Source organism: Bubalus bubalis, chromosome 7 (genome assembly GCF_019923935.1).
Source record: "Bubalus bubalis isolate 160015118507 breed Murrah chromosome 7, NDDB_SH_1, whole genome shotgun sequence".
Taxonomy (NCBI): domain Eukaryota; kingdom Metazoa; phylum Chordata; class Mammalia; order Artiodactyla; family Bovidae; genus Bubalus; species Bubalus bubalis.
Window position 1 is genome coordinate 93,451,078 of NC_059163.1, and position 25,123 is coordinate 93,476,200.

At 39.3% G+C, this 25,123-nt stretch overlaps 1 protein-coding gene and 1 long non-coding RNA gene across 7 annotated transcripts in view; one reads left to right on the forward strand and one right to left on the reverse strand.

The window, feature by feature from the left end:
* The window catches only part of DKK2 (dickkopf WNT signaling pathway inhibitor 2), a 126,927-nt gene extending 110,847 nt beyond the window's left edge, over positions 1-16,080 (forward strand). The window contains exons 2-4 of the mRNA XM_006051404.4: positions 9,563-9,713; positions 11,018-11,173; positions 13,739-16,080. Coding sequence (XP_006051466.1) covers positions 9,563-9,713; positions 11,018-11,173; positions 13,739-13,989 — 558 coding nt within the window. The 3' untranslated portion in view covers positions 13,990-16,080. The remainder of the gene's footprint in view (positions 1-9,562; positions 9,714-11,017; positions 11,174-13,738) is intronic.
* The window catches only part of LOC112586240, a 381,631-nt gene that overhangs the window by 41,578 nt on the left and 314,930 nt on the right, over positions 1-25,123 (reverse strand). For 2 of the 6 annotated variants that reach the window (XR_006552462.2, XR_006552458.2), the window contains 3 exons: positions 20,339-20,482; positions 14,483-14,524; positions 7,117-7,288 (listed from right to left, as the gene is read on the reverse strand). This is a non-coding gene — a long non-coding RNA (uncharacterized LOC112586240). Of the gene's footprint in view, positions 1-7,116; positions 7,289-14,273; positions 14,333-14,482; positions 14,525-20,338; positions 20,483-25,123 lie in introns of those variants that run through there. The other 4 variants (XR_006552459.2, XR_006552461.2, XR_006552460.2 and 1 more) reach the window with 4 other exon arrangements.

Genomic DNA, 25,123 nt, shown 5'->3' on the forward strand with positions numbered 1-25,123 from the left:
AATTGTGCGGTAGTTTGAACATTCTTTGGCATTGTCCTTCTTTGGGATTGGAATGAAAACTGACCTTTTCCAGTCTTGTGGCCACTGCTGAGTTTTCCAAATCTGCTGGCATATTGGATGCAGCACTTTCACAGCATCATCTTTCAGGATTTGAAAGAGCTCAGCTGGAATTCCATCACCTCCACTAGCTTTGTTCATAGTGATGCTTCCTAAGGCCCACTTGAATTCACTCACCAGGATGTCTGGCTCTGGGTGAGTGATCACACCATCATGGTTATCTGGGTCATTAAAATCTGTTTTGTATAGTTCTTTTATGTATTCTTGCCATCTATTCTTAATATCTTCTGCTTCTGTAAGGTCCACACTATTTCTATCCTTTATTGTGCCCATCTTTGCATGAAATGTTCCCTTGGTATCTCTAAGTTTCTTGAAGAGATCTCTAGTTTTTCCCATCCTATTGTTTTCCTCTATTTCTCAGCATTGATCACTGAGGAAGGCTTTCTTATCTCTCTTTTCTATTCTTTGTAACTCTGCATTCAGATGGGTGTATCTTTCCTTTTCTGCTTTCACTGTTGCTTCTCTTCTTTTCTAAGCTATTTATAAGGCCTCCTCAGACAACCATTTGCCTTTTTGCATTTTTTTTTTCTTGGGCATGGTTTTTATCACCACCTCCTATACAATGGTATGAACCTCCTCTGTCCATAGTTCTTCAGGCACTCTATCAGACCTAATCCCTTGAATCTATTTGTCCCTTCCACTGTATAATCAACAGGGAATTGATTTAGGTCATACCTGAATGGTCTAGTGGTTTTCCCTACTTTCGTCAGTTTAAGTCTGAATTTGGCAATAAGGTGTTCATGATCTGAGCCACAGTCAGCTCCTGGTCTTGGTTTTACTGACTGTACAGAGATTCTCCATCTTTGGCTGCAAAAAATATAATCAATCTGATTTATGTATTGACCATCTGGTGATGTCCTTGTGTACAGTCATCTCTTGCGTTGTTGCAAGAGAGTGTTTTCTATGATCAGTGCATTCTCTTGGCAAAATTCTGTTGGCCTTTGCCCTGCTTCATTTTGTACTCCAAGGCCAAACTTGCCTGTTGGTCTATGTATCTCTTGATTTCCTACTTTTGCATCCCAGTCCCCTATGATGAAAAGCACATTTTTTTGGTGTTAGTTCTAGAAAGTCTTGTAGGTCTTCATAGAACTATTCAGCTTCTTTGGCATTAGTGGTTGGGGCATAGACTTGGATTACTGTGATACTGAATGGTTTGCCTTGGAAACGAAGAGAGATAATTCTGTCATTTTTAGGACTGTACCCAAGTACTGAATTTCGGACTCTTTGGTTGACTATGAAAGCTACTTCATTTCTTCTAAGGGATTCTTGCCCACAGTAATAGATATAATGGTCACCTGAATTAAATTCACCCATTCCAGTCCATTTTAGTTCACTGATCCTAAAATGTCAATGTTCACTCTTGCCATCTTCTGTTTGACCACTTCCAACTTACCTTGATTAATGGCCCTAATATTCCAGGTTCCTAACCAATATTGCTCTTTATAGCATCAGACTTTACTTCCATCACCAGACACATCCTCAACTGGGCACTGTTTTTGCTTTGGCTCCATCCCTTCATTCTTTCTGGAGTTATTTCTCCACTCTTCTCTAGTAGCATACTGGGCACCTATGGACCTGGAAGTTCATCTTTCAGTGTAATATACCACCCATCAACATAAAATTGGATTAAAGATTTACTGAGCATGGTCTAGCCCATCAGAGCAAGACCCAGATTCCCCCACAGCCAGTCCCTCCCATCAGGAAGCTTCTACAAGCCTCTTATCCTTATCCATTAAAGGGCAGACAGAATGAAAACCACAATTACAGAAAACTAGCCAATGTTAACTAATTACAGAAAATTAATCCCATGGACCGCAACCTTGTCTAATTCAATGAAACTATGAGCCGTGCCATGTAGGCCCACCCAAGATGGACGGGTCATGGTGGAGAGTTCCAACAAAACATGTTCCACTGGAGAGGTGAATGGAAAACCACTTTAGTGTTCTTTCATTTATAACCCCATGAACAGTATGAAAAGGCAAAACTGTCACACATTCCAAATCCTGATATACTGCATTAGTCAGAGGTTAAAACAAAAAACAAAAACTTTTGTTGGCAAACTAAAATAGAATTCAGAATATTGGTTTAACAAAGATATCCTTAGTGATTGATCAGGACATTCTAAACACAGAAAGGCACTTTCTTTCCTTCTATTATCTTCTTGGATTGAGCCCTTGATCATTATGTATTACATTATCCTTATCTTTTGTAACAGTCTTTACAGTCCATTTTGTCTGATATGAGTATCGCTACTCCAGCTTTCTTCTGATTCCCATTTGCATGGAATACCTTCTTCCATCCCCTCACTTTCAGTCTGTACGTGCCCCTGAGACTGAAGTAGGTCTCTTGTAGGCAGCATATATATGAAACTTGTTTTCATAACCAGCCAGCCAGTCTATTTCTTTTGGTTAGAGCATTTAATCCATTTATATTTAAGGTAATTATCAACATATATGTTCTTATTGCCATTTTAAAAACTGTTTTGGATTTGTTATTGTAGGTCTTTGTTCTTCCCTTCTTTTTGTTCTCTTCTTATGGTTTGATGACAATCTGATACTCTATAGAGTTGTGTTTGCATTGATTTTTCTTTTTTGTGTGTCTATCTATTGTAGTTTTTTGGTTTACAGTTCCCATGAGGTTTTGATATAGCAGTCTACACACATACACATACACACACACACACACACACACACACAGTGTTGTTTTAAGTTGCTGGTCTCTTAATTTCAAATGTGTGTCTCATTTCTCGCATTTGTGCTTTCCTATTCTCATGCTTGCTGATTTTGATATCATATTTGTGTGTGGATGATTTCCTACTTTTACTGTACATTTGCCTTTACTGGTGAGCTTTCCCATTTGTGATTTTCATCTTTCTAGTTGTGGCCTCTTTTTTTCCCCTGCCTAGAGAAGTTCCTTTAGCTTTTGTTGTGAAGCTGATTTGGTAGTGCTGAATTCTCTTATCTGTAAAGCTTTTGATTTCTTCTTGAATCTGAGAGAGAGCCTGAATGACAGCCTTACTTGGTATTCTTGGTTGTAGGTTTTTCTTTTTGATCAATTTACATATCCTTCATCACTTTAAACGTCCTTATCATTCTTTTTTTTTTTTTAAGTGAGTCTTGGCTCTAGTTGGAAAGTTGTGAATATAGAACATTCAAAACTGTTGTGATGACTTGTTCATTTTAACATTTAATTGAATGTTTTGTAAGATTATCTTTCTCAAGGAAGAATATCTACTGATAAATACATTGCAATTTACTTTAGGATCAGGCTGCATTGCACAATATTTTACTGAATCATGACAAATTACTGTGAACTTCATCTATAAAATGTTTAACATTTATATTAATAAAACAAACTTACACTGAAACATTTTACACATCAAATGTATGCGATGATGCATGTTTTTCAAAATTATTTTAGGGGCAATGATTTGCAGATCACAGAATATAGTTTTTAGTTTCTGTATTATAGTTGGGAGTTCAATAAATAAAAGCTGAATAAGTAATTATTGAATACTAAAGGAATATCCAAGCAGCTGCCTTAAGAAACTATGGTACACATCCAGAATATCATGAAATATCTGAAAATTTCCCCTCAAAGTTAATACAGCTCATTTCTCCGGGCCTTAGGTTCAGGAATCCTCAAAGATGCATCTAGTAAACCCCTGTCCCCTAGAGGTAATTGTGGACAAAGGAAACAATCCAATTGCCTAGCCTTTGGCATGAAGTGTACAACTACACAGATTGAGTTATATTTCCCTGCACCTCCTGCAGTTACAATGTTAGGGTATGAGTCTGAAACGACCACTTTAAAGAGTAGCATATTTTGCATGCTCATTGAAATATAGCTGTATCATGCATAATGTCATGACAAGGGAAATTAATCTTTTCCCTAAGGACTGAGAGGAAGCCAGTCTGATCTGGTTTCCCAAGTGCACTCGCCAACCCTTCGCTGTGTTCTCTTTAAGCCCTCAGACACGTTCTAGTCCCCAGCCCTTTCGGCCACCTCCCTCTGTCCACTTGCTTCAAATGTTTTTCACTCCCACAGCTGGGTTGTCCCCCTGCAGGCTTTCTTCTGCCTGCCCAGCTGATGACGTTTTTCTGGCTCCAGAAAACTTCCAAGATTGTTACAAACAGTGCTTGCGGGGACAAAGGATTGTCCCGAGTAAAACAACAACAAAACTAGGACGCTCTTGCAAGAATCCGGATGGGTGGCTCGCCCACATGAAAACTTTGTGATGTTTCTCTCTTCTTTTTTCCCCCCTTTATTAAATAGGAACAATGTCACTGTTTTGAAAGCTTGGGAGTTAAACTAAGGTTTTACTTGTGGCAAAAGGTCTATAAAAAGTACTCAGTGCTGCTGAGATACCTGAAACACTTCTCATTTCATAATCACTTCACTGTTGCATTGGTTGGGGGGGTGGTGCGGAGAAGGTTCTAAGGGATGGGCAGTAATTGAAAAGTAAAAAAAAAATATACTCAGCCCTAAATCTAAGTCTTGATTTAATAAGCCTTTTCTTTCTGCAGTTTTAAGAATAATAGGGGAAAAAAGAGGCTCAATTAGTTTAAGAAGATGCAGTAACATTTTATTTTATTCATTAGAATATTATTTATCATTATTTGCATGATGGGATTTTGCTTATAACTCTGGTTACGCTGAATTTAAACAGCCATAAAACGGTTGTCAAAAAGATGGAAAGAGGAAATGCTGTTTATAGTCTTGTCAGTGTTTTCTGCCAGTATTCTGTTTTTCCAACAGCTGCAGCAGGACATGCTGTTGGTATTTGGAGGCTTCTAGAAAGAGAAGTGGCCAAGTTTATTTTCCTAATCTCTAAATTCAGCACACTCGTCACCATTCAAATACCTTTTCTATGTGTGCATTAACAGTCATTAAAAGATCAGTCATGACACCTTACAGCGAGGTCTGCAACCCAGGGCAGGGCTCTGATCCCCAACTTTTCTGCCGCTGAGCACATAAGACTTATTTGCAGAAGTTACTTAACCTCTCTTCACTTCATTGCTAAAACTGTAAAGAAAGGTTCCAGATTAGTACAGAGTAAACGGATGTTAAAAATAACCTTTATACTAGACAAGAAATGCTCATTTCTGATGGACATTATTTTCAAGCTGTGCCCAATGTGTTCACTCTTATTTTAGTCCATGGCACTGTGCTAATGATAACTGGCACTTTTATTTATGGGAACCACCGTATTTTTAGTCTAAAGGTGGGGGGGAGGTTGTTGGTCAAAAACGTCTCTGCTTTTTGGCTTGATCAGGGACAGCTCTCATGCTTTCTTAATTTATGGCCTATCTTCTGCTATTATTAGGTCTATGCAAATGAATTCGGCCCCTAAGTGTGACTGAGGATAAGTCGTGAATGATTTTGCATGAAGGCGTGTATTCCCGGATAATCAGGGAACTGGAATTCCGATTCAGTTTTGGAAATATTAATACAGAATAGGCATGTATAAAGTCTCTAATTCTTTCATTTGATTTCTAGACATCCACACAGACTGTCACTGTTCCTTATACTGTTCACCTAAAGTCAAGTGAATGAAGAGCTAAAGAAATTCACTATTAATAATTTCCATATCAGGCGAAGAGAATCAGTCGTCTTCTTACTCATTTATAAAATAAGAACCAGAGATGCATATTATTATTTTTCTTAAATGGAAACTTAGACTGAGGTGCTCAAATGAAAAAATCATCATGAAATGGGACCTTTGGAGGCCAAAGGAAAGGAAAGTTTCTTAATGACACTTTTTTTTTTTACTTTTATTTTTTAACTTTACAATATTGTATTGGTTTTGCCATATATCAACATGAATCTGCCACAGGTATACATGTGTTCCCCATCCTGAACCCTCCTCCCTCCCTGTAATGACACTTTTATTGAAGTATGTAAGTCCCTTCAGTGGGCTTGTTAATTGCCACGGATCATCACTTCTTCAGGATTCTCCATAACTATGTGAACTACGTGCTTTTCTTCTCTGTCTCTCCCTCCCTCTCTTGCCTAATATTATACCATTTCCAGACATGTTAGAAGGGACTAATGTAGGACGGAGAAGCCTGGCGTGCTGCAGTCCATGGGGTCGCAAAGAGTTGGACACGACTGAGCAACGGAACCAAACTGAATGTTCAGGAAAAACTCAATAGCAAACTGCAGAACCCTCATACTTGAGTTTAAAACTCTTTCCTGAAAAATAATGCATTAGGCCAAAAACATGAGAATCCCTTTTAATGAGTCAGAGTTGTGTTTTCTCCTGTTCTGCATTTTCTTGCTAATGGTTACATCAAGTAAACTTTATTGCTGACTAGATCCATCCTGAGGGACACTGATTTTCAGAAGACAAAGCATGTCCCCAAATATCAGTTGCTTTCCCTATAACTTGTTTCAATCAATTTTTCTCATCTATTCTTTATTTTATTCATATATAAATGCTGTTTATTGGAGCCAGGAATTCCATAAGCATACTAGAAGCTATGTAATATAACCTTGTATTTTAATTATTAAAAACTTATTTTTGTCAAAGAACTTCCCTTAATACTATGTTCTGGGATTCCATTCCAAGGACAAGTTCACATTAACAATAACCTTCCATTAAAAAAAAAAATTCCTGCATACTTTTTCTGCCTATACCATTTCTAGTTCAATAAAAGACACACTGAAATATAATAAAACTGCCTAATATTTTTGCTCTCTCCTCTGAAAAATTGGGGAGAATTTTACTGTGATCCCATTCACCAAGTACTGTGCATACTGCTTTCTGTAACAGTGTCAAATATTTTCCACCAAGTATTTTCCACTCATCTTTCCTGAGAACAGGAAGATGATAATGTGCCTTCTCTAATTTTCTGCATAAATGAAATTCAACTTTTAGAAAACAAGTTGCTTTCTACCGTACAGGCTATTTTTTTTTAATTTGTTTATTTTTTAACTTTACAATGTTGTATTCGTTTTACCATATATCAAAATGAATCTGCCACAGGTATACATGTGTTCCCCATCCTGAACCCTCCGCCCTCCTCCCTCCACATACCTACACCATCAGTTTTTTAGGAATGGAATCAAGTATTTCTCTATATTCAAAATCCCTTGAAGAGTCATTGTTTGAGTTGAATTACACATGATGTTTTAGGTGGCATGTTTACTTCCATTGAAAGAACATGTCCTGTTTTTGAGAAAAGAAAAAAAAAAAAAACCTTGTGATACATCAAATGTTTCTTGCAAAACAATTTGGTGAAATAAATGTAAATGAATCAGAAACATGTGAAGTGTACTTCAGTTAAACTTAATGGGTTTAAATATGAAGGCAGTAAAGTGCTCAGGGGGAAAAGAGTGTAGCAAGTCGGGAAGTGACATTTGTTTTGGTTTCATCAGTCCTGGACTCTTGAAAAGTGGCTTGATACTCTGAATTCAAGCTCATTCAGATTCTTTCTTAAGCCTAATGATGGAGTTACGGAATGGGACAGTAATATCCAAATTAATTTTATAGTTTTATCTGGCTTCATTTCCAGCGTACAATGCTTCAAGAACGCTTTCAGTCTGAAGTTAGAGGTTTTTCTATTTTCTGTTCTCTTCTGAGGGTAAAAGTGAATTGTCATGATGTTAAAGGTTTATCTTTTTTCATCAAATAACATGTAAAGTTTCCAGAGTCACACATCAACTTCACACTTATTTCCTCTTTCTAACATGATCAGATCTGAACGGAAAACACAAGGGGTCTGAACGCATGCAAACATACCCAGGAGGAAGGCCCAGGGAGAAAAGGTGATGGAAGAAAGAGAGGGGTGGGGGAAGGGAGAAGCAGTGCATGCAGGGTCAAGTCATCAACCTCATTTCAAAAGTAAAACATTCAAAACACACTAATTATTTGAGAGCCACAAAAACTTTATCCCGTAGTTTTCTAGTCCTATCATTTATGCTTGCTTAAAAACTATATTGCTTTTTAAATTTTTTTATTTTGCAATTTAAAAAATGCATTATTGTGAAAAGTAGGAAAAAAAAACAAACTACACCACAGCAGTAAAAAAGACTTCCAAGTAAGTCTCCCTGTCAACATGCCTCAAAATGTGAGTTAATTTGATGTGTGGTGTGATATTTCTATTTCTCAATTCTCAGTCTCTGAAAACAGGGACATTTTAAGCATTCCAGTAACTTCCTAGATACAAGGAATATATAATTGGAGTGTGTATATAAATGCATTTTTTGAGATAATATATGACATTGCTTAAGTAGCCTTCTGAATCAACAACTTGGTAGAGAAATGTAGGAACACAAGTCCTTTCTGTGTAAGTAGCCTGTAGGGCTCTTTTGTATGTCCCGAGTCTGTTTTTTTGTTTCCTGAGAACATGATATAACTGGAGTTTAGCAAGCTCTGACCACTCAGAATGCTACTGCTGCTCATCACTGAATGTGGAGTGAAGACGCTGCTCCTTGAATTCTTTGTTCCCAAAGTTTGATTGCTTCAAACTCTCTGGAAGCATCTCTGTGTGTTCCCCACAGGCAGGACCTGAGAAATCACTCTTAGAATATCTGTTCCATAAATGGGCAGGAGCTGTATTTTAGCTGCTAGCACAGCCCAGTGTTGCTTTAAGTAACCTTCTCCTTATGCTAGTTCAGTGGGTAAAAAAAGAGTGATTAGGCCGTTTCATTTACACCTTAAATCAGTGGCAATATAACAATTACAGCTATTTTTTGAGCCTCCAGAGTCACGCTTTAGGGCTCTACTAATCAAATAAAACCTAAATCCTAACCCCAAAGTCGTGTCATTGAAAGCATATGGATACTGTCAACTGTATCTTTGTCATCACCATCAGCAATCAATGTTTGCTGCTGCTGCTGCTGCTAAGTCACTTCAGTTGTGTCAGACCCTGTGCGACCCCAGAGACAGCAGCCCACCAGGCTTCCCCGTCCCTGGGGTTTTCCAGGCAAGAGTACTGGAGTGGGGTGCCATTGCCTTCTCTGGAAATCAATGTTTATAAAGCCCTTAATTAAGTAATTGTTAATATGTAGTACCTCTGCTCAGGAGAAGGCAATGGCACCCCACTCCAGTACTCTTGCCTGGAAAATCCCATGGACGGAGGAGCCTGGTGGGCTACAGTCCACGGGGTCGCTAAGAGTTGGACATGACTGAGCGACTTCACTTTCACTTTTCACTTTTCTGCATTGGAGAAGGAAATGGCAACCCACCCCAGTGTTCTTGCCTGGAGAATCCCAGGGACAGGGGAGCCTGGTGGGCTGCCGTCTACGGGGTCGCACAGAGTCAGACACGACTGAAGTGGCTTAGCAGCAGCAGCAGCAGCAGTACCTCTGCTCAGAACATTATTAAATATTTCCTTTGAGGAGGGAAATATTCTGATTTTCCATCACAATTTGGTGCAATAGCTTTTTGCTTACAAGATCTAATCTTTGCTTTCGGTGTTCTTGCTGTACTTCATGACAGGCCTACCCCTGTAGCAGTGATAAGGAATGTGAAGTCGGGAGGTACTGCCACAGTCCTCACCAAGGATCGTCGGCCTGCACGGTGTGTCGAAGGAAAAAGAAGCGCTGCCATAGAGATGGCATGTGTTGTCCTGGTACCCGCTGCAATAATGGTAAAGGTCTCATTCAGTGTTGATGGGCCTCTTTCCTTTCATGTAGGAAACCTGGATGCCAAGTTATACTGCCTTCTCCTTAGTCATACTTCTAAAATGTAAGGAGACTTCCAAACTGGCAGGAATGGGATCAGGGTTTAGAAATGTATAAGATTACCTCGTGTGTGTGTATTAGTCTCTCAGTTGTGTCTGACTTTTTGTGACCCCATAGACTGGAGCCTGCCAGGCTCCTCTGTCCATGGTATTTCCCAGACAAGAATACTGGAGTGGGTAGGCATTCCCTTCTCCAGGGCATCTTCCTGACCCAGGGATCAAACCTTTGTGTCCTGCATTGCAGGTGAGTGCTTTACTGTCCCTCTCAAATCTTAGTTTTCCTGGGCTCTGATCACCAGCTGTAATTTATAATCTGTGCTGACCTAGGATTTGCCATGTTGAAATGTTGAGTATAAATAGCTAAATGTTATATTCCACTGAACACTTAAGTGAATATGTGCAAAGGAACCAAAGACAGAAACCTGTGATTCATCAGTACACTTGTGAGTTTGTTTTCATTTTCATACCGATTTCATAGCTTGATTCTCACACGCAAGGTGTCCTTTTTTGAAAGCCCCACACTGCGGCACACACAAATGCTGATAGAGTGAGTGTTTCCTCCAAAAGGAAACACAGAAGTCTATTGCTTGGCCTTCACCCAATCTCAGTGACCTTATGGGCAGATAGTTCAGCATTGATAATGAAATGAAGAACCTCCAACACATGGTAAACAATTAAATACTTGCAGAACATGATCAGGAACACAATTAGTCATGCAAAACATCATAATCAGGCTCATATTCCTACACTTGTTCCTGACCTCTGGGCCTGGTCCTACTGAGAGTACCCTGGACAAGAAGCGAAGGGAAGAAGACCTCACCCCATTAGAGATGTTTACAGTATAGATGGGGATTTTATTTTTGATTAAAAAAGGAACCTTGATTGTGAACACAGATGTCTGATCAGATAATTTTAAGCTACTAAGATTTGATAATACTTTGCTCTGTCACTATTCTAAACTCTTCCTGTGTATTCACAGTAACTTTATGAAAGGAATTCTGTTTTTATCCCTATTTTTGCCCAAGGTCACTTGGTCGTGAGACTGACAAGACTGAAATCAAGAAAGCCTGGGTTAGGTCCAAACTATTGAGTTCTCAAGTCTAGATAGATGATAGATGCATGGCCTCATACTTCACGTCAGGAGAATACTTGGATAAGAAATACACTTTATAGAACTGAACAAGTCTAACTAATTATCTGACCATTTCCAGGCATCTGCATCCCAGTCACCGAGAGCATCTTAACCCCTCATATCCCAGCTCTGGACAGCACTCGGCACAGAGATCGCAACCACGGCCATCACTCAAACCACGACCTGGGATGGCAGAACCTGGGAAGACCTCACACTAAGCTGTCACATATAAAAGGTGGGGATAGCTGTAGCTCCAGAGAAATGTAGATAATTAATTCCATTGCTTCTGAGTGCAATTTGAAAAAAAATAATGGGAAGTTACTGTAATAGTAAGATTTTAACTGAATTTCTTCTCAATTTTGAGGATGCTAGAGGTTTCTCGGAGATCTTAAATTGTGAGAAATACATATGACAAGAACTGTGGTACTCTGATTAACCATGCCATCTTCTAAATAGTTCAGCCTTTTTAAAGGATATTTAGAATAAATCTTTTACACAAGCATTTCTCTTCCATAATCAAGAATAAAGCATTGCAAAACATAAATGGGAAAATGTTTGATGCTATAGATTAAATTACTAAGATTTAGAGTCCTTTTCTCACCTTTGCAGATTCAGAAATTTTATTTCACTAAACAACCAGGTAATATACTATGCATAAACCAATTTTCCAAAAATAATTCATTTCTAGAGGGATTACATATGCCCATAAAAATTCCCTTCCTTGTGTCACAATATTTGGTAAGCCTAATCACTAATAGTAAAATTTTGAAAAGTAGAGATACCTATATTTTTAAAGGAGGCTTTTGCAAGTGTATTCTGTGGAGCACTGTTCTTTCAAGACATTATATGACTAAAAGAGCCCATGTGTTCAATAGTTTTGTAATAGTGTATCTGCCCATTTTTGGAACTTTAAAATAAACATTGATATATTGAAGGCTCTGAGAAGTTCAGCAATGAGGAAAACAGGTTAACTTTTTCAGACACTGTATTTCCCTAGTTTACTTAACCATAAAACCATTTCCCCATATTTTTACCTTCTGTGGATCTAGTATCCTACAAAATATCTGACCTGTTAGTCCAACCTGAAACACTAATGATTCTATCAATAGGGTTAAAGTGACTGGCAGTTCCTCTTCAACCAGCCCCCATCTACACTTCCTGAAGGCCTAGTCCTGTACCCATATCTATTTCTATCCCACTGAAATCACATGCATTTGTTAGTGCATGCATGCTTAGTCACTCAGTCGTGTCCTACTCTGTGACCCCATGGACTTGTAGCCCACCAGGCTCCTCTTTCCATGGGATTTCCAAGGCAAGAATACTGGAGTGGGTGGCCATTTCTTTCTCCAGGGGATCTTTCTGACTCAGGATCAAAGTTGCACCTCCTCTATCTCCTGCATTGCCGGCAGATTCTTTACCCGCTGAGCTGTCTGAAAAGTTGTTAGTACATGAGTGTCCATCTTTATTCTGACAGATATCTGTGTTACAGTACAGTTTCTAATTTATTAATCACTATTAGCTAATTATATGTGTAATTTCCTGATGGCAGCTAGCAAGAAATGTTGATGGCTAGTGAGTTGTGCCCACATTCACACAGTGGGACTGGTGACATCCAGGATGGCAACTAACCTTTTAGACCAGGCTTGGCACACTACAGCCCATGAGCCAAGTCTGTCCTGCTGCCAGTTTTTGTAAATAACGTTTTATCGTAACACAGACCTGCCCATTCACTTAGGCGTCATCTGTGGCTGCTTTTGTGATATGAGAGCAGACTGAAGAGCTGTGTCACAGATCACATGGCCTAAAATGTCAGAAGTATTTACAATCTGGGAGATGACAAAGAAGCTTGCGGGCTACACATCAACCCCACTGTGACATGTGGGTGCTCTCTGCTGACTTCATCTTTTTACTGAATTGAATCCCCAGATCTGTGCTCCTGTGATTTTTTTTTGATGGGTTCTTGGTTGACCCTGGGGCTGTTTGCCCTTGCTCTGCTCCACTCTGTATCATAGCTTTTCACAGACTTCATTGCCTAGACTCCCTGTCAGGTGGCTTCCAGCTGCGTGGGTTTGGCTGTGGTGAGAGATTGAGAGGCAGAGGAAGGGAAAGGCCAATGGATTCGCTCTGCCTCTGGGAGTGTTTCTGGCAGAGCTGCGCCTCCTCAGGGTCTCAGCTTCTGCCGGGATTCCAGTCCCCTGCCCTTGCCCCATTCTGACGTCACCAGCTTCTCCGGATCCTCCAGCCTAAATGTGGGGGTGGCTTCCTGCGGTGCTGCTCTACGTTCTCTGGTGCTTCTTAGCCTCGTAACTCACTGCCTGTGTGACCCGTTCTCTGCATTAAATATCTTCTCTTTTGAATACTCAGCTTCTGTTTTCCTGGCTATATTTTAACTGATACCCGGCCTTAGGAGGTACAGACAACTTCAGCCTTCTTGACTCAGTTTGTTTACAATTCCAAGAAGGTATCAAATTAAATAGAAGGCATTTCTGTTTACTTATTGTCATTCACTTAAGTAAACAACAACACAAAACAGAAATATCTAAGATCACACCATACCAAAGTGAAGAGAAGATGCAGCCCCATCCTAGCTATTCATTAAACTTAATATTCAGACAGCAAACAATGGAAAGAGATGATAATTGGTTCACATGATTAGAGGGAAAGTCAATTGATATGACTCTAAGACATCACGGAAGATAGGAAGATAGTATAAGGACAAATATTTTAGGTGCTTCTGTTTGCAGAATAGATTTTTCTCCTACAGTGTCATGGTAAAATCTTTTGGTCATCATTTCTTTAGGACATGAAGGAGATCCCTGTCTACGATCATTAGACTGCATTGAAGGGTTTTGCTGTGCTCGTCACTTCTGGACCAAAATCTGCAAACCAGTGCTCCATCAGGGGGAAGTCTGTACCAAGCAGCGCAAGAAGGGCTCACATGGGCTGGAAATCTTCCAGCGGTGTGACTGCGCAAAAGGCCTATCTTGTAAAGTATGGAAAGATGCCACCTACTCCTCCAAAGCCAGACTCCACGTCTGTCAGAAAATATGACCACCTCTGAGGACAAGCATCAGGAGCAGACTGTGAATCCATGTATTTAATGCATTATAGCATGGTGGAGAGTAGGATTTGGATTTCAGAAGACGGGGTAAAATGAGGAATATGATAAGAACATAGATCAAAGAAAAAGGAAATGGAAGATCAGAAAGGGTGACAAGTGTGGTTAGTGTGTTTTCCATCATGCAACTTTTTTATGTAAATAATGTACACATTTGTGAAGATGCCATGACTAAAAAAATAAATAAAAGGCACACAGAGGGATTACTGATGAATACCATGTGACTTTCCAGGAGTTTAGGTTGTGCTGGAGGATTTCTTTCACAGTGGTGATTGCCTATAAAAAATAACCATAAAGCCTTATTTCTATTTAAACAAAGTATTCCCCATATACCCTGGCATACAGCAGGCTCTAAAACGTGAAAAGAGGAATCGTGTGATGGGAAATAAAAGCGTGGAGCACAGAGAATCTGCAACATAGACTCACCTTTTAATTTGGAACACTACTTCTTACTGCTCAATTAAAGACCTTGGTAGGAAAAAAGGAGTCAATATTTTCCAAATAATTTCAAAATAATCACAGGTCTTTAATCCTTCAGGAAAAAAAAATCTTTGTTTTTCCTTAAGCTGCTTATTCATATTTTTGAAAAGTTTAATTTCAGCTACAATTAATAAGAACCAGTAGAATAAGACCAAAATAATCCATTCAGATTTCTAGAGGATATAAATTGCATCTCTTGATTGTGCATTATTCCTACTCATTTCATTCTCCAAATTACACTCATTGTGAATAACACAGAGCAGAATTTTCAGGTTGTAAAAATTTTAAGATGCCCAAAGTAAAAGTTACTAGATCATATTATTCAAAGCTTTGGCATTCCCTATGTTAGATAGAACTAGACATTTACTCTTCACATACTCTGCCGTATAGTAAAATTGATAAAAGAAACGAGATATATCTGTTCTGCACTGAAGCACAGCAAGGAAATGGGGAAAACTTTGTCAACTGTCCAGTTTTGGCAACACATGGATCATGTGTTTGAAGCACAATCTGACTTTTCATATGTGAGGCCCAAGGCTGCACAACATACATGGAAATTGTCCATGGGATTTGCTATCATAATATTTACTACGCAGATAAGTTCAGTGTGAGGTAACTACTTGACCGCAAAATATTTCTTTTATATTTCTGAGGTCATAAAATCACCTTATTTTGAAGAGGTCTCATTAAATGGACTCCAAGACAGTTAGGATAGTAAGGTTCCATTGCTCTTGGTAAGCTGCTTTCTAACTGGCTAACGGCACCATCTGACTTTTTTCAGCATCAACTCTTTCTGCAACAGCTGTGTTTTTTTGTTTTTTGTTTTTGCCAAAGATACAGTTTCTGTCTTCTACAGCCACTGAGATTAAAAATTATAAATGGAGTAACTTGTAAAATCTACATTTTGCTAATCTATAGAAACCACAGGTTCTAAATTTTTACATCCATTTTATTACTTTTTACTCTATTCAGATCTAAATATTATGTCTAGAGATTAAAGCCAAAAAGTTATCTTATACTTTTTACTTTGGACCTTTTCTTTTATAGACTATAAATCACTCCCTAGTTTTCATTTACTTAAAGCTCATTTGCAGTCTCAAATTCAAGTTCTCCCAATAGAAACTGAACCTGAGCCTGCATGTCTATTAAGAATTTCACCTTCCCACATAGATTCACTAATATGATTAAGATTTGCATTTTCCCCCCACATGTCTGTTAAAACAAAAATTAAGAACCAAAGTCTGTACAAACAGGTTTCTATAAGCTTAGCAACGTGAAAATGGAACATTTCAGGGAAACATTTCCTATACAACAATTACAATTAAAATCTGGTTTCTGCATTATTTCCCTTATGTACATCCCTTCAAAAATTATTATTTGAAGTAATTTATTTACAGGAAATGTTAATGAGATGTATTTTCTTATAGAGATATTTCTTACAGAAAGCTTTGTAGCAGAATATATTTGCAGCTATTGACATTGTAATTTAGGGGAAATGTATAATAAGATAAAATATATTAAATTTTTTGCCTTCAAAAATGGAATTCAAATTTCCTTGTGTTTTGCTTTGGGAAAAACTTTTAAGAAGCACAGATTCTCAGAGTTCAACTGAACAGATGGGTCTGATTTTGCAGTCTTAGCAGATATCCTTTGGATGACATCACCATGAGATGATCCAAGGCAGTTTATGGTTAGGTGCTTATTTCATGGTGGGACAGCTGTAATTGTCTAGAGATCTCTTCAAGAAAATTAGAGATACCAAGGGAACATTTCATGCAAAGATGGGCACAATAAAGGACAGAAACTGTATGGACCTAACAGAAGCAGAAAACATTAAGAAGAGGTGGCAAGAATACACAGAAGAACTATATACAAAAAAGAGTCACTAAGAAATGACTCAGAAAACCATGATGGTGTGATCACTCACCTGGAGTCAGACATCCTGGAGTGTGAAGTCAAGTGCGCCTCAGGAAGCATCACTATGAGCAAAGCTAGTGGAGGTGATGGAATTCCAGCTAAGCTATTTCAAATCCTATAACATGATGCTGTGAAAGTGCTGCACTCAATATACAAGCAAATGTAGAAAACTCAGCAGTGGCCACAGGACTGGAAAAGGTCAATTTTTATTCCAATCCCCAAAAAAGGCAATGCCATAGAATGTTCAAACCACTGCACATTGCACTCATTTGCTCACCCGCTAGCAAAGTAATGCTCAAAATTCTCCAAGCTAGGTTTCAACAGTATATGAACTGTGTATGTGTAGATGTTCAAGCTGGATTTAGAAAAGGCAGAGGAACCAAAGATCAAATTGCCAACATCTATTGGATCATAGAAAAAGCAAGAGAGTTCCAGAAAAACATCTACTTCTGCTTCATTGATTACACTAAAGCCTTTGACTGTATGAATCACAATAATCTATGGAAAATTCTGAAAGAGATGGGAATACCAAGCCACTTTACCTGCCTCCTGAGAAATATGTATGCAGGTCAAGAAGCAACATTTAGAACCAGACATGGAACAATGGACTGGTTCCAAGTTGGGAAAGGAGTACATCAAGACTGTATATTGTCACCCTGCTTATTTAACTTCTATGCAGAGTACATCATGTGAAATGCCAGATGGATGAAGCACAAGCTGGAATCAAGATTTACAGGAGAAATATTAATAACCCAGATATGCAGATGACACCACCCTTGTGGTAGAAAGGGAAGAGGAACTATAGAGCTTCTTGATGAAAGTGAAAGAAGAGAGTAAAAAAGCTGATTTAAAAGTCAATATTCAAAAAACTAAGATCATGGCTTCCGGTCCCATCACTTCATGGCAAATAGAAGGGGAAGCAATGGAAACAATGACAGATTTTCTTTTCTCGGGCTCCAAAATCACTGCAGATGGTGACTGCAGTCATGAAATTAAGACACTTGCTCCTTGGAAGCAAAGCTATGACCAACCTAGACTGCATATTAAAAAGCAGAGATGTTACTTTGCCCACAAAGGTCCATCTAGTCAAAGCTACGATTTTTCCAGTAGTCATGTATGGATGTGAGAGTTGGACCAAAAAGGAAGCTAAGTACCAAAGAATTAATGCTTTTCAACTGTGGTGCTGGAAAAGGCGCTTGAGAGTCCTTTGGACTGAAAGGAGATCATACCAGTCAATCCTAAAGGAAATCAGTCCTGAATATTCATTGGAAGGACTGATGCTGAGGCTAAAGCTCCAATACTTTGGCCACCTGCTGGGAAGAACTGACTCATTTGAAAAGACCTTGATGCTGGGAAAGACTGAGGGCAGGAGGAGAAGGGGATAACACAGGATGAGATGCTTGGTTGGCATCACTGACTTGATGGACTTGAGTTTGAGCAAGCTCTGGAGTTGGTGTTGGACAGGGAAGTCTGGCAAAGCTGCAGTCCATGGGGTCATAAAGTGTTGGACATGACTGAGAGACTGGACTGAACTGATTTTTTTCTTTAAACCTATAGTGTTCTAACTTGTGCTTTCTACCCATTTATCCTTTTTTTTTCCTTCTGAAACATCTTAGAACACAAATATTCCACAAACCTCTTTAAAACACTTGAAGTCACCTACTGTATTTCCTATAATCTTCACTTTAGGTCAAAATTTCTCCAAATAGAAATGCTAATATGCTTAAGGTATTGGTTCATTCCTATATGGCACAAATAAATTACAAAATATGTTTACCCCTGTGGCTACAGAGAGCACCCATGAATTAAAATCTAGTTCCCTGGAAGGTTTTTCCCCTTCTTCCTGAACACAAAGATGTCAGGAGTGTTTGACAAACATTACTCATCAATTATGAGACTGGGAGTGGTTGCAAGAGCACATGTTGTATTAGATGTTAATGGGATGGAAATGTGGAAAATAAACATTCTGTGACATAGTGGAATGAATTAAGTACAGCTTCATGGCAGCTTAATGAAGCTAAAACAGTGTGATAGAGGTCAGGATTGAAGACATCTCAAGCATGGCTGAAATAACTCCCCACATTATTCTAATTAGTCACTTAGTGTTTTCACAAATAGTTATCCATTTCTTCAAATTGAGAACATTCAGATTTCCAAGCTACAGTGTATTTTTATATTATAACAATCATACGGGTGATATTTTTCTTTTCCACTGAGCTCAGTGAGATGCTCTGAGAAGTGATGAATTGCCCTGACTTTCTTTTTAGCCAAGAAAAAACAATACCCTATTGCAGCCTTAGAATTTAAGGGGAAACAATCAATTACACTTTTCTCCTCCCTCAAATTGAGACCATTTGAGAAAAAGGTTAAGAAAGAAAGGCAGATGACAGATAACCCTGTAGCTGATAAAGTTAATAATGGAGAGTGTGGCATGTATCTGTGGGCAAGAGACAGAATCCGTGCCCACTGTCAGGCAACACCAGACAATATCAATTCTACCTGTTGGAGCTGCCCCTGTAAAACTTAAATATACATGGGCAGAATCGAATGAGACCCTTGCTTCTGGAAGTTACTGCCAAAGAAGACGGGTGAAGAGAAGATGGAACGATGCATTTATCATTCAAGCATCCTTACTTGAAATTCTCTAAAACTGGGTAATTCATACCACATGAAAGGAATGAGTGAGGGATGAAGTGAGACAAAGATAATTATACATTTCACATAAAACTAAGGATTAGAAAAGAAGAGCTTCTCTCCATTTTATTCCCCAGATCTTTATATTAATCGCATGTACATAACCATTGACTAAGGTGAAGATAAGGGTTATAACCAAAATCTGAGAAGCTATCTACTAGTTGAGGTCATTTCCCCAATTCCAATTACTCCCTCTTTATGGATTCTCTAGGCAATTTAGGTTTTATCCGCAGAAAATTGTAAAATGGATGAAAATAGTTCACTAATTCAACCGACTCTAAAATCACACTATCCTCAGGACTGAAAAAAAAAAAAAAATCCAATAGCTGCCTCCTCCATTTTATAATCCAAATTATGTCCATCACATTACTAATATAGTTGATTAGAGGTTCTGTAGTGGGATTAAATAACATGTGTATCTGGTAATAAAATGTATAAAAGCACTTCAGTCATAAAATTCTGAGAAAACAGATACCCCACTTTTTAATATAAATCCTCTTCCATTAAAAAATTCCTGGAATGAATTCAAGTACAAAATTTATATCTTGTTGCATGTTAAAACCAAAATAAGTTGAAGTCCAGAGAAATCAGTCTATATTTGCTATCTTCAATGGAAAACACAGAAGAAATGGACAAATTCTTAGAAAAGTACGACCTTGCAAGACTAAATCAGGAAGAAACAGAAAATATGAACAGACCTTTCACAAGTACTAAAATTGAAATAGTGATGGCTTCACGGGCAAACTCCACCAAACATTCAGAGAAGAGCTAACACCTATCCTTCTGAAACCCTTCCAAAAAATTTCAGAGGAAGGAACACTCCCAAGGCTCCTTCTATGAGGCCACCATCACCCTGATACCAAAACTGGACAAAAGTGTCACACAAAAAAAGAAAATCACAGGCCAATATCACTGATGAACAGAGACATGAAAATGCTCAACAAAATGGTAGCAAACCGAATCCAACAATACATTCAAAGGATCATTTACCATGATCATGTAGGATTTATCCCAGGGATGCAAGGATTCTGCAGTATCCACAAATCAACCGTTGTGATACACCACAGCAACAAATTGAAGAATAAAAACCATATAATCATCTCAATAGAGGCAGGAAAAACTTTTGATAAAATTTAACACCCATTTAAGATAAAAGCTCTCTTATCTCTCTTGCAGTAAGTGGGAACTTACCTCAACATAATAAAGGCCATATATGACAAATTCATAGCTGACATCATTCCCAATGGTGAAAAGCTGAAAGCATTCCCTCTAAGATCTGGAACAAGGCAAGGGTGTCCATTGTCACCACTTTGATTCAACATGGTTTTGGAAGTCCTAGAAAAGAAAAATAAACAGAGTCCAAATTGGAAAAGAAGTAAAACTGTGACTGTTTGCTGATGACATAATACTATACATTTGCTAGCTTCCTCTACAGAATAGAGTCAAAGGAAATCAAAATTCAAAATCCTCAAGTTCACAGCTAAAGTATTTCTCCCACATTCCATATTCTTCTCTGACTCAGCCAGAGGAGTTATTTTTTGTTTGTTTACTATAAATTAATTCACTTTTTAATTTTGTTACAGTAGGTCCTTATTGGTTATCTCTTTTAAATATAGTAGTGTGTACATGTCAGTGGGCTTTCCTGGTGGCTCAGACAGTAAAGAATCCACCTGCAATGCGGGAGACCTGGGTTTGATCCCCAGTTTGGGAAGATCCCCGAGAGGAGGGCATGGCAACCCACTCTAGTATTCCTGCCTGTTGAATCCCCATGGACAGAGGAGCCTGGTGGGCTACGGCCCATGGGGTCACAAAGAGTCGGACACGACTGAGTGACTAATCACAGCACACAGAGCATTGTCAGTGCCAGACTTCCCATCTAGCCCTCCCCCTAGCACCTCCCCCGGTAACCGTCAATTCCTTCTCTCCGTCTGTAAGCTGCCAGAACAGTTCTGGATGCCTGGGTGAAGTGGGATTCCAACAGCTATGGAATGGACTGTGTCTCACTGGAATGAGAGACTTCCACTTTTAATAAAGTCCAATAAATTTTTAGGATGCACAAGATTAAGTAAAAACTGTCACCACATTGAGAAAAGAAAGCCCATCTCTACCTCATAGAACAGATATCTCAGAGAATGTGCTATTAACAAACCTAGGACTTGGTGTTGTCAAAAACCACAGTAGAGATGCTTGGAATCTAAATGAAGAAAGATGGATGGAGAAAATCTTTGTTTTTGCTTTGCTAAAGTCAACCAATCCCAATTAGCTGTCTGGAACTCATGGCCTATAAACCTAAACTTATGTGCAAAAAATGTCCCTCCAAGACATTAGCTATAGAACTATATTTTACCATAAATTGGGGTGGAGAGAAGGGAGAATCCCAGCTATGTTCTTCACCTACTGTTAGAGACTGTTAGTTGAAGTATTGCTGCCTTCGTGTAAAACTGGTCAAGTTAGAAGTCTGCCATGGTGCAGGCCTCTTTGAGGCTGCTTTTGCTCAGCATATGCAGAGCATTACCAGTGCTTATCTGAGGACAGGTTTAGTTGGGGGATGTGGCCTCCAGTCTCCTGCAAGCTGGCCTTTTCAGGATTGTACTGCAGGGGCTGCTTGCACTGCTTCATACTGTGGAGTTCCTTACTCCCTCTACCCCGCATTTGCTCTAATTGTAGAAGCACACCAACACACATTCCTGAAATTAAACTGCTACAGATATTTCTGAAAATTATTTTAGCAAAGAGTGCACAGGGGCATAGACGACAATCACAATTTAACATTCCTTCACTCAACACGTACTTATGAAGAGCAATGTCTATTGTGCTAGGCAACTTTGCAGGCACGGTGGGCAGAAACAGAAAACCAAACCAGTAAGGTTTATTCATTCATTGTGTTTACCCTCCAGTTATTTTTCAGGGAAATGGCCAGGAGGCAGGAAATAACTAAGTAACAATTGTATAAATACTACAGGAGAGGAGATATGAGCCCTATGAAGAAAACCAGAGCAGGGTAAAGGAGCAGAGGGAGATGAGGAGTGTTATTTTAGCTTTTGCAGTCAGGGAAGGTCTGTCAGAGGAAGCAAACCTGAGTAGAAACCTGAATGAAATGAGGGGTGGTCTGGAGAAACAGTGTCACGGAAAGAGCAAAAGTAAACATTTGACCATGGGAAGAAGTTGAGAGGCAAACTGAGGTCGAATGGGTAAGGGAAGAGAGAAAGAGGATGAGGTCAGACAAAGAGTTGAGTCAGACTGTGTAGATCCTTACTGCCCATCATAAATACATCTATTTTGAAAGATATGAAGCTGGCAAGAGCTTTTGAGTAGGAGAGTAGCGTGAGCTGACATACTTTGAAAGGACCACCTAAGCTGCTATGCAGCAAAGAGACCAGCGCATCCAGGCAAGAACTGTTAGTGACTTAAATGGTGAGATAAGGTGGAAGTACTGACAGATCACTGGAGTTAGGATATGCTGGAGATGGAGGCAACTGGATATGCTGTTGATCTGGATGAGGGTTGTGAGAGAAAGTAAAACCTCTTTAGCCTCATATAAGGATCAAGAACATGGAGAAAGTATTGATGAGAAAAGAAAGATTAAAAAAATACCTCTTCCCTGAACAGTGCTATCTTAATATATAAAGAATTGCCCTTAGTAGAATACTGACAATTCTTTAGAAAATTTCCCTTTCTAAGTTTCTCACCAGACATCTTGAGAACATAATGAAAAGTTATATGAAGGAGGGATTGCATCAATAAAAAGAGAGGGATTGTTGGATGCACTAAGGGAAGCAGTTGCAGACAAATGAAAGGATGAGGGGCATCGGGAAGATATAGGAAAGGGAATAAATAGGTGCCGGAGCATAGAGACAGGAGAGAGAGCATGAGGTGGATGGAAAGAGATGGTAGAAATATTAAAAGGTGCTAATGCTGCTAAGTCGCTTCAGTTGTGTCCGACTGTGTGTGACCCCGTAGACGTCAGCCCACCAGGCTCCCCCGTCCCTGGGATTCTCCAGTCAAGAACACTGGAGTGGGTTGCCATTTCCTTCTCCAATGCATGAAAGTGAAAAGTGAAAGTGAAGTCGCTCAGTTGTGTCCGATTCTTCGAAACCCCATGGACTGCAGCCTACCAGGCTCCTCTGTCCATGGGATTTTCCAGGCAAGAGTACTGGAGTGGGGTGCCGTTGCCTTCTCTGGAAAGGTGCTAATGCTGCTGCTGCTAAGTTGCTTCAGTCATGTCCAACTCTGTACAACCCCATAGACGGCAGCCCACCAGGCTCCCCCATCCCTGGGATTCTCCAGGCAAGAACACTGGAGTGGGCTGCCATTTCCTTCTCCAATGCGTGAAAAGTGAAGTTGCTCAGTTGTGTCCAACTCTTAGCGACCCCATGGACTGCAGCCCACCAGGCTCCTCCATCCATGGGATTTTCCAGGCAAGAGTACTGGAGTGGGATGCCATTGCCTTCTCTGGAAAGGTGCTAATAAGGAGCTTCAATTTGAGGCAGATGTCAAAGAGTGTCAAGGAAAGCTTACAGGAAGAGAACAGTTGACTCTCAGCAGTAGGTTTAGAAAACTATTTTAGCAAAGGGTGTAGCTCAGGCAACACTCCCACTGACACTGGGCCAATGCGCTGCATTAAAGAGCAATTTGTCAAAGCAAGTCATAGTTATCTTTTGAGTCTTAAGTAATTGTATAGTGTAGGACCTGGGGATTCTAAAGAAATAACAATATGCAAGTAATTGAAGTACTTTCATGAGAAATACCCTGGCTATCATACCTCTCACACATACGTCATGAATACCACAGTGCATGACCTTTAAAAATTTCCTGGGGGTCAGCATTTCTTACAGATGCCATGGACTTGTTTTATTTGTTCCACACCTTCCCACTTCACTGCACCTGCTTCACCAGTCATCATTCTGTGTTTAATGGCCAGTCAGCCTCCAGGGCCCAGTAACAGATGGAGAACATCAGATCAGCTAGTGCATGTAAAATATTCTAAGTCCTACTTAAGCTTCTCATGCAGACTTTGAAATTGAGATCATTTTATCGACCATTTATTTCTCTATCTTGGCTATTGCTCCTGGCAGCTGTGTTTTTTGCCTGTTTCAATAGCTTTTTATTCTGTGCCCAATCGTATGCCATTACTTCAAGCTTATTTAGAAAACAGGAAGGCTAAGCAATGTCTATGGGAATTGCACCGCATCATTCAAGCTATTTAACATATATCCATGTCTTATAACTTTCTAAGATCAAAATATAGCGATGCTACCTTTAATAATGCCTCAGAGGAAGACATAGCAAAATTCATTTTTACATTTTAAGGGACCTTGAATTCTCTATGGGAAGTAAATGCCCCAGTATACCATGGGCTTCAGTTTGGGACTGTTAAAAATGAACATTACCTAAAGAAAAGTTGGGGGTGCTGTGCTAACTTCTCTTGAAATAAAAGTGGTTTAAGAAAAACCCTTCAAAACAGGATTCATTTTGTAAATGAGTGTGAAGTCACTCAAAACACTATTTTAAGGTTATAGAGGAGAGTGGGTATCTGTTATTTAACAGTGAAAACCCACCTTGGGTGGGGAAGAAACTACTCAGTGTTAAGAGGGAGACAGGCTGACGAGAGTGATCATGTGGAAGAAAGAAAAGCAGAGGCAATTCGAGAAAATGTTAAAGAATCAGGACTGTTACGCAAGCTCTCCTTGGAGAAATCTTTGTTTTGGTAGCTTTGAAATAAGTCGAATGCAGCACTGGAAAAGGAGGACTGGCTGGGTAAAAACTGGTTGTTATGGGTGGGAGCGTCACAGAAAAAAACAGTGATTTAGAGACTATCCGAAAAGAACACTGCACTAGTCCAACATTCCTTTCTGATGCTTCAAGTCATCTTACTGAGAATCCAGCTCTTATCTCATCGTCAATTGGCAAAGAGGAATGTTCATAAGGACTTTCCCATAGGAAACATACACAAGAGTGATGATGATAATCATTACT